The 16,024-nt window shown below is 45.3% G+C and overlaps 1 protein-coding gene across 1 annotated transcript in view; it reads left to right on the forward strand.

Annotated features, from left to right (window-relative positions):
* Window positions 1-1,076: 1,076 nt before the first annotated feature.
* MYZAP (myocardial zonula adherens protein) overlaps window positions 1,077-16,024 on the forward strand; it is an 89,900-nt gene continuing 74,952 nt past the window's right edge. The window contains exons 1-2 of the mRNA XM_090029543.1: window positions 1,077-1,482; window positions 9,831-9,920. Of these exons, the coding sequence (XP_089885669.1) occupies window positions 1,393-1,482; window positions 9,831-9,920 (180 nt within the window). The 5' untranslated portion in view covers window positions 1,077-1,392. The remainder of the gene's footprint in view (window positions 1,483-9,830; window positions 9,921-16,024) is intronic.

A 16,024-nucleotide genomic window follows, 5' to 3' on the forward strand; every position in this document is an offset into this window, starting at 1 on the left:
TAGCTAAGTCATTGTACCTGTTGTCACATAAAGTGGAGGACTGGGTGTGAGGCTGTAGGGGAAGTGGAGACCTCACTGGGACACGCTGCCATGTTGTGCAAAGGCCCCAGCGCCAGGAAGGGCGTACCTTAACACGCACACAATGTCACTCACCCACATCATAAGTTTTGCCTGTCAGCAGCTTGAGGTGCAGGGCCCAGGATGACAGACTCCCTCAGCAAGCCACACACAGTTGGTAGGCTTCGTGGCCTGGCAGGCCCAGCACCCAGGCCTGCACTAGATTTCACTCCCCTGTGCCCCAAGACAGACGCAGGACTTGCCCAAGCACCCACCTACATCATGAGTTTTGCTGTCAGCAGCTTGCGGTGCAGTTCCCCCCAAACCTCTGCACCGATCCTCTTGAAACTTAGCCCGTGGTGAGGCCACAAAGCCTGCCATCACCCCTGCAGTTTTCACCCACCCGTGGTGTAACACAGACGTGACAGGAGTTTTGCTTTCAAGAAGTTGGGGTGCAGTTCTCTTTGAACCTCTGCATCAACCTTCTTGAAACTTGGCAGGCTTCATGCTCTCAGCAGAGGCGACCACTCCTGCAAGTTGCACCCAAATATGAGATAAAACAACAAAGTTATATAGATGTCATTGATCCTTCATTACAGCCTGAAGCTGCTTGGGCCGGATCAAAGCGGCAAACCGGTCCTGAGCTCTGGATCGGATCGCTGCCGTCCGAAGTGGCCGGATCCGAAGCCGGATCGAATAGCTGCCGACTGGCACAGGCGCGCTGGACACCCTGCCCGGAATCACCCGCCAGGCCCATCTCAAAGTCCTCTGAGAGCCAGCTCGGGCAGGTGGGATTTGGGGCACCCCGGGATGCCTCCGCGCCACGGGGCCCCTTGCAACAGGCAGAGCAGCCCTGCCGGCCAGGTCCCGGCTCGGCCCACGGGCGAGAGACGCTCCTCGGACGTCTCCTTGTGCCGAAAGAAGACGGAGGGGAGAAGGGGATGAGGAGACGACAAAGCACCCGGCAAATTCACTTCTGACGAGCTTGAAAAATTCACTCCTCGGCTGGGATGACAGCAGCCTGCCCCGGCCACTGTGCTGGGGGCCCCGCCTGGTGGCGCCGCAGCGCGCGGGACGTGCGCGCAAGTACGGGCGAGACCCGCACTTGGGCCCCGGCCGGCGGGGGAGGACGCGCCGTCGCCGAGCGCTGCACTTGCCCGCGCACCTGCGCCACTTGCGCGCCCAGACCGTCCCGCCCCGGCCGGGGGCAGGGATAGGGCACGGGCACCGCCCCAGCCCGGCCCGTCAGGCAGCACCTGGCCCCGGGCCGGGGCGGGGACTGTGCGAAGCCGCAGCCAGGCGCGGACAGGGAGCGGGAGCGGGTCCGGCCGCAGGATGCTGCGCTACAGCTCCGGGCTCAGCCTCACCGCCACCGCGCCGCGCCCGCCCCTCGCCGACAGCGGCCCCGGCCCCGGCCAGCGGCGGGTGAGTCGGGGCAGGGGGAGCGGGGCCACGAACCGCCCGGCCCGGCCCGGTCCGGCCCCCGCCGTGTCGCGGTTCCGGCGGCTGCGAAGAGCCGACTCGGACTCCACTTTGTATCGATTTATTTCTGCGTTTACCTCCTGGGGGCGGCCCGCGGCGGCTCCCCCCGACGGAGCTGGTCCCGGTCCCGGTCCCGGTCCCCGCGGACTGCAGCTCGTCCTGCTCAGGCGCCGGGCGGCCTGGGCTGCGCTCGGCTCGGCTCGGGGCCGCTTGGCCTCGCACGCCCGTGTTTAGAGCTGCAGCCCCGCGGAGAGGGCGGGCGGGTTTCCATGATGGACTTTTAAGGACTTTCCCGCTCAGACGGGGCCGGGGTTTAAGATGCTGAAAGAAGGCTTTCGCCGCTGCAAATAGTAGGTGTTTGTTTGGAAACAAAGCGCTTTTTAATGGAACAGGCCTCCGTTTAAATGGGGTGGTTTTGAAACCTTTGGCAAGGAAGAACCGATGCCTCGTAGCCATCCACGTATCAATCAGGTTGCAGCGCTTCTGAAGTATCCTTACACGGATACGAGAGGAATGTCCTGACTGCCACCCCACTTGAAATAACTTTTCATCAAGTAGAGCAACATAGTTTAGTTATCAGCGAGCACAGCATTCTTGGCATGCTGCAGCGCTAATGCATCAGCAGGGATCACATGAGAGGCTTGTCTTTACAAAGCAGTAATACTGGAGGATTGTAATGTTATCAGAGTAGTGAATAACTAGCAATCTAAGGCAACAAGGATCTAGGATCATCAGAAGTAAACTGATGAGAAGTGTGAGTTTACTTACACCTGTTTCAGGCATTAAAACCAGTGACACAGCTGCAATTATTGTACTGAAGTCACATCCCGTCATATGCTAATTAACGTGTTTAAAGAACTCAGGAGTTTAGACTCACACCTGAGGTATCTTAATTAGAACGGAAAATCTAGAAAAACTGTAGTGATTGTTTCTAAAATTCCTGCCCTTCCCATTCTAATCAGTTTTTCTATTTTTTAATGTTTCTTGAAAATATTTTATTAATTTACTTTAGAATATATATATATTTTTGTTTTAACTTAATCCTTAGCGTGTTTCCAGGGATAATGTGAAACTACGTAGCCTGATTATAGCTCAGGTTCTAATACCTTTTTCTCTTGGAAACAACAGACCTAATTTGCAAGTAAAACTTTTCTTCATGTGGCGCTTTTCTTTTTTGTAGTGAAATATGAGTGCTTAAGCCTAGCTGAAAACAGTTAAAATGACAAATTGGTCCAACAAAAGAGGTGTGTCACATTCCCATCTACCAAGGATCACAGAAAAAGTGTCCATTAATCATGTTATCTTTAAGATGAATCTAGTGCTGGTTCTAATTACGTTTTCTCTCATGGACTATCTGCCAGTAGTCTCATACTTACCAGATTAATCTTTTTGCTCTGCCTGAAATTGGATACTGCTGCTTTTGTCTCACCTTGGAAGTTATCATTTTCTGGCTCTTGGAGTGTGTTGTTGTGTTGGGTAGGTTTGCTTTTGAAAACTCAGTCACTCAGCAAAAATCCCAAATGGATCACAAGCAGCATGGAATTACCCAGTTAATAGCCTGATCCCCAAACCATTTAAATATCTGAAGTATCATTCAGTATTTATTGAAACAATAGAGTGAGCTGGGTAGTTTTCAGTCCAGTCCTGTTCCCACTGAAGTCAGTGAAGATGCAGTTGATTGCTCCTATTGCCTGTGACCCAGGAGCAACAGACTTCTTGAAATGGGATTTCATCAGTAGAAAAATGACTTATTTTTTTCCTAGCAAAAATATTTTGTTCTTCTAACCTTATTGCTGGTATTGGATATGTTTTATTACTGGCTTGCTTCCCCGCATCTTTCTTTTGTGAAAAAAGGTGGAAGGATTATTGTCACAGTAATCATTCATGGTTTGAGGCTCTGGCCCTTCTTTGTGACCCTACTCATCCCAAATGGGTGCTTTTCTTTGTAAGAATTACTCCTGCTATTTTTAAGGCAATCTAAAAATCTGCTTTTAAAAAGTAGGGAAATAAAGAATGTTGCACTGCAACAACCTAAGCTATGCTGTTAGTGTCTTAGAAGCCGGCTGTAAGCATGTCTCCGTCTGTTCATTTCCATTGCATTTGGCAAACTTTGCTGTCTGCTTTATGCATCTGTGTTATAAATGATGCCAAATACAGCTTTGGAAATACTGTTTGTGGGTTGGTAACTTTCTTGGAGCCAACAGTAGACATTGGCCAAATTGGAACAGTTTTCCTTGTGCAAGTAACTTGGTAAAGCTATAGCTACTGCAAATGCAAAGTTTAAAAGTTCCCTGCGGCTTCTTTTTTTTAACCGAAGTAACACTCTTAGATCTATCAGGACTTCACCAACAACAAGATAAGTCAGTTTTATTTTAATATGATGTTGATGACATGAAGAGAGATTAGAAGGACACTTGGATTTCTACTTGGTTAACTACCTCCCATTGGCAGCTGTCATTGGGGGAAAAAACCCCTAAAATGAATCTCTTCCTCTGTGACTTCAAGGAATGATCTCTCCCTCTCCCCCAATTTAGTAGTTAACCCTTCTTCCACACCATGCAATTGTTTGTCTCTTTATCCTCTGCTGTCACATTCTCTTACCATCAGTCAACACTTAGGTGCATCCCACCCCCCCAGCCGCCTCCCTGTTTTTGTTTGAGGTTCCCTTTTTGCAGTTGCTGCAACCCCCTCTGCAGCTGAGGGCTAGATCTCCACAGTCTGAAGGTTGACCAATAAAACTGCAGACAAATTATGCAAAGTGCTGCTTCCCTAGCAGTAGTACATTACTGCTTCTGAAGACCGAGGGAAACTGGTGTTGCTTGTTCTTCCCTCCTCACTAACTTGACCCCAAAAAGTAGCAAAGGATTATGCCTGTAATCCTGCTTCAGCATGGAGTACTTCACTTGGGAAGCAGTGGGACTGACTGAATGACCATTTATACTCCTGTTGCTGTTACTACTAGTGTAGCTGGAGAAATACTAAGTAAAAAGGGAGAATTGGTGGTATGCTTTGCATCATTAGAAGCTGCTACTTCAGAGGAGGTTAGACTGTGGGAGTCCATGTTTGTCCTGTAGGACTATTAGTACCTGCTTCTTTGAAGGCCGTATGAGAGACATACCCTCAGAATGGGAATTCCTTAAAAGGCCGAGCAACTGGCTCTGTTTGTAAATGTGCACTTCTTTGGATGCGTAGGCCTGTTGGGATTGGCACTGTAGGCACTAATTTAGTTGGGGCTATTGATATTTTAGAAGTGCAGCCATGTCAGTTGGTTTTGCCTTAGTCTGTAGAGCCCTAACAGCTTTATAGAATTTGATAGGATCCAGTCTTCTCATCAGACTTGAAATCTAAAACTATCCAGTCTTTACTATTCTATCAGCCTTACAAGCTGCAAACTGAAACAGTAAAGTTTGTTTTGCTATGCAGCTCCCAGCACTGTGCTGCAAACATGCCTAAGGAAATAGGAGCTACATTCTGTGCGTCAGAGGGGTCTCCAAGCAGGGAGGTTACGAGGGGTGGAAAGTATAGGGGCATAAAAGTCAGAAAACAAAAAAGGTGGGTTGGGCAGAATGTAGAGAAGGAAATCTGCAAGAAGGGTGCTGCTTCACTTTTTTTTTTTTTTTTTTTTTTACAAAGCAGAAAAAAAGGGGGAAGAAATAAAATCTCAACATGATGATAGTACTAAATATGTTAATCTTAGCCACTCAGGGTAGAGAGCCTACACAATCTTTTAACCTGGATTTAGAACTCCTCACCAGTTCCTTAGTTTCCTGAACTCTGGCTGTGTGTGCACCATAATTGTTTGGTTTTTCCACAGTAAGCCACATTGTATATGAATGCTTGTTTCTCTCACATAGTTGCAATTCACTGATTGGCATACAGATGCAAGGGATTTGTATAATTACAGTTGATTATTGACAGTGCATGTGTAAATATGATTGTTGTAGCCCCTCTATGCCAGGCTGGCAACCTTTTCAAGCCATAGGCTGAAACAATCTAACTCCTGTCCAACCCGAGCAAAGTGGTTTCCATGGTGCTTTGATGGCAGGTGGGCTTTCCCTGTGCCCATTCTAGGGCCAGGCAGTTGTGAGCTGCATATGCCTCACTGCATCTACAGCACTGCTGCTTCTCTCAGCCTCTTGCTGCTGGCTGGGGCATGGGTGCAGCTTTCAGCAGATAGGGATCTGCACCTGGGCTAGGCACCTGAAAGCTGTGTGTAGGCTGCTCTGTAGCTTGGGGTAGGGGAGGAAGGAGGGACAACCGGCTGCGGTGTGGATGCAGCTTCCGGCTGCTTAACGGTAGCACAGGTTCCCAACAGCTGGCAGGATGTGCCCATACCCCACCTGGGGGGAAGGCTAAGGGAAGGGGGAAGGAAGCAATGTCAGGAAAGGCACAGCGGTGGGTATTGCTCAGCCCTGGTGTAGCTCCTCATTGCTTAGCTCTGGTTTTGATGTGGGCAGCCATAAGCCAGAGCCCTGGGGCTCTGCTGGCTAGACCCAACCCACAGGCAATACTTTGACCTCTGCTCTACACGGATAGGCTTCTCTGCTGAACAGCTCTTATTCTGTCTTTGAGGATTGTCTCATTCTCTTGCCAAAGAGCAAGGAGAACATTTAAAATAAAAGAAACAGTGGTAGTCTAATCCAGGAAGAGTGATTGTGTTTCAAAAAAACCTGTTGAATGCTCCTTTGATGCAGATCAGTTTTGGTTGAATTCTGCTTCCGTTGGGAGTGAGATTTGGTTTCTCATATTGCCTCCCAGTACAATCCCCTAAATACCCTTCCTTTCCCAGAGTCCAGCAAGGCTTTTGTCTTTACAGAAGCTGACATAAATTTTAGTTTATAAGATGCACTTCTACCCAGCTTTTTGCCTAAATTCAGACTAACATGGCTGACTTTTTAAAAAAAGGTTCCAAGCCAAATCAAGTCCAAATCCATGAGCCAGTCCAGAACCATAAGTGGCCCTATGACTGGCAAACATCCTCCACCTCCCCACCAGGGGCTTGAGATATTTCCAAAGTTTTTTGGCAGGCATCCTATGTGCAGGCCCAAGCCCAGAGGCTTAGGGTTTGAATGCCCCCAAGTTTCGCCTGTCCTCAGCCATATGGCCACAGGAGCAAGCTAGGGACGAGCCTCCCGTTTCCATAAAGTGGGCTTTAAGGTCCAACACCTTGGCAGGTACTAAACCACACCAGAAGAACAGTTATTCCTGGGAACACTTAAGGAAAACTGCCTTAATGGACCCAGCTACATGGTGTTTCCCCTGCCGGGTAAGTAACTAACTACCTCCCTCTGTGTCTTTTGTTTGCTTATACTGAAAAACATCAACTGCTCCCTTCCAGTTCACACTTACAAACAAATCCTTGTGAGAGGTAGTTAGCCATATTGGTCTAAAAGTAGGTAAAATAGGGCAGCATGGTGCCTTATAGATCAGTGGTTCTCAACTGGGGTGCCATGAGGCCTTGTCAAGGGTGTTGTGCCACCAACAGTGCCACTGTGGCCTGGTAAACTAGTCTGTTGTGCTTCAGCTTCCAGGAGGGGATATGTTGGGAAGACCGGGAAGCAGTTGCAGCAAGTGTCCCTCATGCTGCGGCCCTTCCCAGTCCGCTTTGTGCACCTCCTCCTGGAAACAGAGGTGCAGGGGGTAGTTTCACTTGGCTGGAGTGCGAGGTTGGAATGGCGGCTGAGATGCTCAGCCAGAGTCAGCAACACTTACTGTGTTAACCCTTCCACAGCTACAACCAAATTAAGGCTGTTATGACCCCCAAAATTCCACTGGATTTGTTGGGACTACTCTCATCATATACCTAAAGGTTTGTACACTTGCAGGCCCTGAACTGTTTAACAAAAATCAAGCTAAACGGTCCTTCTAATAAGACATTAGAAAAGTCATTTCCTAATCGATGAAATGGGGTTAAGGCTCCTTTTCTTTCCCTGTTGTGTCTCCTCTATTTCAATCATACGCTCTTTGCCACAAGAACTGTTTCTTACTATAGGTGTACAGTGCCTTTCATAAGAGGGCCTCAGTCTCTTGAAGCCTCACTGTTTAAATACAGAGCAGTAACAATTCAACTTGTGGTATCTGCTCTCAGGAAATACACAATGAAATCTGGACTGGTCACTGACGTCTCCTTGTGCATCTGTCAGCACAAGATCAACATGGCTAGAACAGAGCACCTTCAAACTCTTGTCCTTTAACTGCTCCTAGCTACATCCTTTTTCTGGTTACTGTCAACAGCAGCACCAAGCTACCTGCCACACAGGCCTATAACCTAGCTATTATCTTTGACTTGGACCTCTCTACATCCAGGCAATACCCAAATGTTACAAATTCTTGCAGCAGAACATCTGTAGATTATAGCCTTTTTATGCATGCATGCAGACAGCTCATTTCTGGCAAGGATCGCATTTTATGTCTTGGCTACTATAATGTCCTTTTCTCTGGCCTTGATAAATGCCCTCTTACCCTATTCAGAATTATGGTGCAGAGATCATTCTCTTAGCCTGTTACTTTGTGTCACCCCTCTTTTTCCATCCCATCAGTGGTTCATGCTTTTCTGTGTCATCAAATGTGAGCTAGCTTGTCTGCTTTCAAAACTTGCCCCTCATTCACTATCAAGATGTGACTTCCACTTGCATGTTGCCTTCCTCAACATTTAATTTAAAAAAAAAGACGGCACTTTGTGCTTTCTCGGCTGTCCTACATGCATGGGAGAACCTTTTTAAATATCCACAAGGCTACTTACTTTATTATCCCTTCATTAAACTTTTCCTTTGTTATGCCTACAAAAAACCTCAATGGTGGTTGGGCCAAAGTACACTGAAGACACTGCTATCATGATCAGTACAGGCAACCCATCTGTTTCCATCTCTGGTGTCAGTCCCTCTCCCATAGAACTAACAATCTATCTTGTTCTGTGTTATATCTGTGATTAGCACAGTGGGAGTCCTAGCCCATTAGAAAACTCTGAGACACTGTAATAGTACAAAGAAAAGCTATGAAAGTTAATGAGGCTAGAGTTCAGTATACTTTTTTCTTTAGATATATTTGCCAAGCCTGTATGTTGGTTAATGTCATTAATCCAGGCTCTGTTATCAAATCTTATTCTGTAAGAAGTGACGTGATATAGGAAGTAAAATTTAGAAGGGAAACCAGTTTTAATTTCGAAATTTTCAGTAGAATTTACTATAACTAGTAATATTGATTTTTAATGATGAATTCAAACTTGACTGTATACAGACTCAACAGTGATTAGGTGCTGTCTGGAATTTACATGAGAAAAGAATTCCAGATGCTTCCTTTTGCCTGTTATAATGGCGAAGGAGGCTTTTCCTGTTTACAAATTAATAACTATACACAAGGCTAACACACCCCTTGACTTCAGAGTTCATCAGCCCACAGTCTGATTAATACTATATTTATCTCATCCTTTTTTTTCTTACCTGTTTAATTTTTATTTCTTCCATCTCAGCAAGGCTTTTGCCCCTAACAAATATCTGTTTGGCAGAGGGCAGGACATGCTGGCACTTTATAGACTAAATTGTTCAGAGATGCATGAGCTGTCATAGGCTATAGCCTGCTTTCATGACATCTGATGAAGTAAGTTGTAGCCTGCTCATGCATCTCTGAAATGAGTTAGTTCATAAAAGTGGTTCTCAGCCCTCCATAACTTTTCTGAATTTGGTGGCATCCTGTTGGAGAACCATTGTTCCAGAAGTATAGCTAGTTTTTTCTGCATCCTGGCCACAGTGGGGAGATGGGGAAGAGGTGGTGCTTGAGTTCAGGAGAAGGGTGGGAGGCTAGGCAGTGTTACCTGCTACAGCATGGGATTACCCAGGGACAACAGGTTTTCAGTGGGGACCCAGGGCAAAGTCTCCCCCATCAGCTTCACTCACCGTATTTTCTGTTGTCTTCTTACAGCTGCTAATGATATCCATTGGACTGGACATCAAAAGCAGGATCCATTCTAGAATGTATTCTCTGTGTTGCCTCCCATTTTAAACATCAGACTTGTACCAACTCTGCAAACATAGTTGAGAAAGTTAAGAGAACTATTTTCATGATTGCCACTTTATAAGAACAGCCCCAAAATTTCAAATAATGTATTTCGTATATTTAATATTGTCCTTGACTTATTTTGTGTCAGCTAAAGAACCCAGCCATTACAAAGTAATTTTCCCATTGTTTGAGATGGATGAAAACTCAGATGCTAGTGCATGATTTACAGAGCAGATTATTAAAATGACCTTCCTTAACATTACTAAAAATAAAAGCAAACTTTTTTTCTATTCTAGGGCAATGTGTGTAGATTGCGCTTGACTCTGCCACCTGATGAAGGCTCACTTTCTGATCAAAGTGCAAAGAAAACTTCAAATACAAAAAAAGTAAGTGCATTATATTTAGTCCTTGCATCTAAACTTAACAAGTGGTAAATATTGTGGATGTATTTCACCCCTCCAAAGAAGGAGAATTTAAATTGTTGTGAATTATAGCAGGCTTATAATTTAAACCAGAAAACTAATTATTCAATTGTGGCACTGAAGTTGGTGACAACAAAATTGAGCATGGAGGAAGAAGGGTGGGAGCATGTTTGCAGCCCAGGAATTGTAGGTGGTGGGCAGGTGAGGTATTATGAGTTTGTTTTTGTTTTTGTTTGCTTGTTTCTTAGTTTTTTATATTACTTGCAGCGGTAGCCAGAGGCCCTGCAGGGCCCCATATGCATGTCAAACAGGGCTCTGTGTTTATAACCTCAGAGCTGGCTACTTCTAGGACTTAAGCACATGAAGAGTCACATTGACATGTGTGCAGTTGTGAAGTCTCAAACAGATGGACAAGATTTGAACCTTAAAAATATGTATGAGAGCTGGCCTGCCTATGACTTGGGGAGGGGGAAGAGAAAACATTGTAAAGTGTTAAGTTGTTCACTGTATTACACAGTAGAGGCAAACTTACTGCTGGTGGGAAAAATATGAAAAAAGAAAATTAAGGTTTCTCTGGAAATAAAGTGGTGGTAGGGCAGGGCAAGGGTCCTAGTTCTCTTTACACAGAACCAAACATTTCTGTGACTTCAGGGATGAAGGACTGAGCTCCTAAATGCTTTTCACTGCACCACAATATTTTTAACTTGTCTGAAAGGATTTAAAAATGCAGATGGGTCCTTTCTGACACTTAACCACATGTGCGCTTTAATAAACCAAACTCATCCAAAAATGGGTGAGTGCACCAAGATGAAACCTGAACTGTTATGTAGCAATAGGATTGCTTCAGAACGGTAACTCCTTTGTACTATCTCTTAAACCAAAGGAACCAATAAGAGACAAATGTTTTCCGCATATCCAAAGTTATTTTATTTTAATTATCTAAGTTATGTGCTTTATCAGATCCCCATTTCGGAAAGTTAAAGGGCTGGATTCCCATCTCCACCAAAGTGCCTCTGTACTATTCTAGCTGTGTAAAAGGACCTTAAAGTTGTAAATTATGCTGCCAGATTGGTGTAAAGGGACTATGGGGTCAGTTAGAATCAGACCTAGCATGAACGACAAATGTAGTCTTCCAGAAATGTTTAGTTGTAGCTTGTAGAAGACTTGGTCACTTTAAAACTGTCCCCCAGGTATATCTAATAGCTGAAAGTATTTGGACCAGATTAAAGTAATGAAAGTAAGGTACACCCACAATACGCATAGTTTTAGTTTGTTTTTGAGGAGGATAGATATTGACTTGAGCTCACTCATCCTGTACTGTGCAGGAAAGAATGATGAAAAAAATATAAATGAGGTAGGGCTGCAGTAGTTCTTGTTACTACTGAGCCCTTTTTACCTCAAACTCTTTGGTTTAGAGGAAGGAAATTGGATGTTTTTTCTTTTAACACAAGTCAAGGCAAGAAATTATATGGGCAGAAGGCAGGGTAGATTTCCTCCTTATAAATCAAGTAGAGCACTTTGTAGAATGGAGAAGGCAAAACAGTTGTGTTTATATATAAAGTAATGCCAACCCTTGTGAAAAAAAACTTGAGACTTGCAATTTCCAAGTCAAATTGACTCATGATCTCAGGATAGAACCCTCAAATCTCAGGATTTCTTCTGGCAGGTGTAGTGAGTGCTCAGGTGGTAAGTCTGTGGAGGGGTGAGGGGAGGGGGAGAGGGAAGAAGCAGAGGGGGGTGCAGGTCAAGGCCTCCATGGTGAGGGAAGGAGTGGGGGCAGGGTGAACGGCCCCTTGGGGCTGGGGCAGGTCATGTAACACAGATGTGGGTGGCTGGTCCAGAGACGCTGGGAGGGGAAGGCAGGCAGCTCCCTGGCACTGTGTGCCCCCCTCCCCGGGGAGGCATAGGGGGTATTGCCCCATGCACAAACCTGGAGGGCATGAGGTGGGCTGCCTGCTGCAGGCTGGGGCTCTCTGCAGCCTGCTGCCTTTGCCCCGGGAGCTATGAAATGCCAGTGTACTTCCTGCTGCCCAGCGGGTGGGCAGGGGATGTGCAGCGTGGGCTGTGCTTGACTCCTGGGGTGCTTGACTCTGCCCTGTGCATAAATCCAGGTGGTACGTGCCCCCTATGTCTGCCCCCAAGGATTCACACAATGCTAGGGAGCTGCCCACGGCTGCCATGTGACCCAACCCATCTGTGTATCTGTCTGCTTCTCACTTCCAAGTCACAGCCCACCCGCAGCCCTGCTGTTGCCCCTCACTCCTGACCCATAGTACCCGGCATCCTGCCAGGTTGTGCAGGGACCCTCCCTCCCCCCCCCCCCAACTCCAAACCCCACATACCCACAGCTCCTCACACCTTTACAAATGACTGCCCCCCACTTGAAATAGGATCTTGTGATTTACATACCAAATATCTTGATTTTTTTTTTTTAAGAGTGTCTCAAGATTTTTGTCAGGGTGGGGTTGGCAATACTGTATATTCCTGAAGGATTTTATTTCTCTCCTTTCCCCCTCCCCCACATTATTTTATTTTTTACAGTTGAGATTAAAAATAACATAGACTTTGTTCTCTTAGTCTTCATTTAAATTCAGAATAAAGAATAATTGTGAGGGTGTATGCTGAGTTCTTCTCTAAGAATGTACCATTTTGTCAATAATCAAGGCTGAGATTCAGGAGCGTTTTTTACTGTGTCAGATCTGCTCTGTTTTGATTATGCTGTATTTTCTGTATGTGACTTCCATCTTTTCCTCCAAAATCATCTGGGGAAAATTGTGGTGCGCGTGATATGAGAGGAAAAGGGCTCCCCACTGATCCAGCGATTTGGTGGGCAGGGAGGGAGGCAGAATGGTGGCAGTGTTAATTGCTGTGGCTCTGGGAACCATGGCAATTTATTACTTGCACTGCTCCGTCCCCATCTGATCCCTGTCCCCCATTGCCAGATTTCCTGATTGGTAGAGAGTCCCTCTTCCAAGATATGTTACAGATTAGGCGGCTGTCTCGGTTGGTCCTCGGCTGGAGCACTGGCTCTGCAGCTGTGTGGCTCTGGGGTGCACAGTCCTGGACTTGGTATGCCTAAACTTGCATGGGACTTCAGAGCTAGTGCAGGGTCCCAGACTTGCCTCATGGCCCCTGTATTGACATGCTGGTGTTGGGGCCATGTGGCAGAGCTTGATCTTCCATGCCAGTGCTGGAGCTACTCAGCGAGTTGAAGATGCCATGCTGGCTCTAGAGCCATGTGCTGGGTCCAACATGATGCATAGCTCCAAGCCAGGGCACAGTCCTGGACTTAGTGAACCTGACTCTGGAGTCAGTGTGGAGTCCTGGACTCACTGCATGGCCCCAGTATCAGCATACTGGTGCTGAGGCCATGTGATATGGCCTGATTTAGCATCCTGGCACTGGGCAATAAGTCTGGGACCCTGCACTGACTCCAGAGCTGTGGGCCAGATCTGGGTGCACCAGTCCAAGACTGGGAGCCATGTACTGAGTCAGACTTAGCACATGGCTCCACAGCCAGTCATGGGTTCTCAGACTTGCCATGTGGCCCAAGTGACAGAGGATGCAGGATCAGGTCCATTGCACAGCCCCAGCATCATCATGCCAGCTCAAGGTTAGGACCAGTGAGTGGCCCCCAGCCCCAGAGAGCTCAGGTTTTTGTTTTTTTTTTAACTTAGGGTCTCAATAATAAGGTGCGTAGTGTGTGTGTGTGTGTATGTATGTGTATGTATATGTATGTATATGTGTGTATGTGTGTGTGTGTGTATGTATGTATGTGTATATATATATATGTGTATATATATATATATATATATATATATATATATATAAAAATGTGTATGTGTATATATGTATGGGGATGTTCTATAGTTGGGAAAAATACAGTAGATTTGTTTTTAGCACTTTTTTTCGCCTCCCACTTTCCAAAAAAGCCATGGTAACTTCACTTTATATGCAGGACTGACCTGTAATTAGGCCCCTTACCATCTTGACTTCGTATTTGCAATGCTTTTGTGCATGCAGTAAAAATACCAAGTCAGTTTTCTTCAGTGTCATTCTCAGCAGGGATCCTGATTTTTCCCTGATTTAAAAAAAAAAAAAATCCCCAATTTCCAGATTTTAAAAAGTAACCCATAGTGGTGTTTCATGTTAATCATGGAAAAACGTGGATTTTGGGTTATGTTTTCAAATCCAAAAATTGGGGATTTTTTTTATCAGAGAAAATCAGGAACAGATAAAGACCACTGATGCCCATACACAGATAAGACCCACTGGTGTGCATACCAAATCTCACAGGAGACTAAAATACCAAAGAAAGGACCAAAAGGGTTAAATGCATTAAATATCTGAAAATTGTGGGTTTTTTTAATCAGAAAAAAACAGGATCCCTGGTTCTCAGTTTAGTATTTTTAATGCATTTAACCCTTTCTGTCCTTTCCTTGGTATTTGAGTCTCCTGTGAGATTTATTTGTATGTGCACCAGTGGTCCTTATTTGGGTCATCAATTTATATTGGGCACGGGGGAAGTGGAAGCTGTTTTTCTAAAATTTAACTTAAAAATCTGGGTTTGATTTCCAATTTGAACAATGTGGTGTATCAGGGGTATTGGGCTCATCATTCCCTGAGGAACAGATGAGTGGTGTGCAGCTGGTTTGTGAGGCAGATTCAGCCCATAGGCTGGCCCCATGTGCAGCAATATGCCCCAGACTGGCCCCACATGCCATTTGCAATTCCAGTTTTGAGGTCCAGGGGCAGCAGTGTAGGCTGAATCGGTGGTCTCCAAACTTTTTTGATCGTGCACCCCTATCAGTAAAAGATTTTTGAGCACGCACCCCCAATATATGTATATTTATATTAATGCACCCCTTTCAGTAAAAAAAATTTTGAGCCTGCACCCCCAATATATGTATATGTATATAAACAGAAGTTCTAATATTTTCTTCCTGCACCCTAACTGATCGTCTTGCGCTTCCCTTGGGGTGAGCGCACCCCACTTTGGAGACCACTGGGCTGGATGATAGGGCTCTGCAGGTGATGGCTTTGATGTCTCTGTGGTAGCTAGGAATGGACAGAGCAATATAATATTAAAAAAAGCATCTGGAGAACATTACCTCTTGATCCATCAATTTGAATCCTGTGGCCCTTGTTTCATTCAAAGGTAAATACAGTGTGTAGAGACACTATCACAAGACACAGAAACAACTGCAAAAGTTACTGACCATGAATCAGTTTTCAGCTACCTTAAAAGATTGTTGTAACTTATAACTGGTAGGTTTAGTGTTGCTGGAATGGATAGTTGTATAAATTTTAAGCAGTTACGAGGTAACTGAGAAGGTAAATGATTTGCTTTTTGATGCTTTTATTTGCAGACTGATAAGACATTTGATCACAAGCTTTCAAGAGAGTTTTGTATCTGTGCTAATTTGTCCATGCTTGAGTGATTCAGTCTTTAAAAAAATTACTTAATACTTTTGATTTGACCTGTATCCACCTTTTATAAATGAAGATGAGAGAGAGACTCGGTGACTATTCAGTCTCCGCCATGCATTTAACAGTCAAAGTCCACGAATACATCTGTGCCAAGAGCTAGTCTCAGTAGCGTGACAATGGACAGCAAAGCTGTACAATCACAGTGTGCTATTGTCTGTAAACACAGGATATCATGAAGGAAACAGCATTCCAAAAATGTGTTTGACAGGATTTAGAAGAAAGTTCTAGTGTTAGAAATGAAAATAAATCTAAGAATTGTATCTAAAACATTACTGAATGCTATAACTGTCTCTGTTCCATAATGTACCATCTGAGGCTTGTTTTCTCCCTCTAGAAGCATGTATAACATATGGAGTTGTACAGTTTTTACTGGAGTCTTTAGGGAGAATAGTTGCAACATCTGTATTGGCAGAATACTGTGCCTTGCAAGGTAAGAGTATTGCTAAGCAAGCTGCTAGTCACATGGGGTCCTGACAGGTGTGCAGCTCCCTGCCATAACCCATGGCATTTTGCAGGAAATGTATGAGTTGCATCTATCCCTGGGACCCAACAAATGTTTGCTGTTGGGTCTTGGGGAT

This window comes from Crocodylus siamensis, chromosome 15 (assembly GCF_052110815.1).
Source record: "Crocodylus siamensis isolate JL-2025a chromosome 15, ASM5211081v1, whole genome shotgun sequence".
In the NCBI taxonomy this organism is placed as follows: Eukaryota; Metazoa; Chordata; order Crocodylia; family Crocodylidae; genus Crocodylus; species Crocodylus siamensis.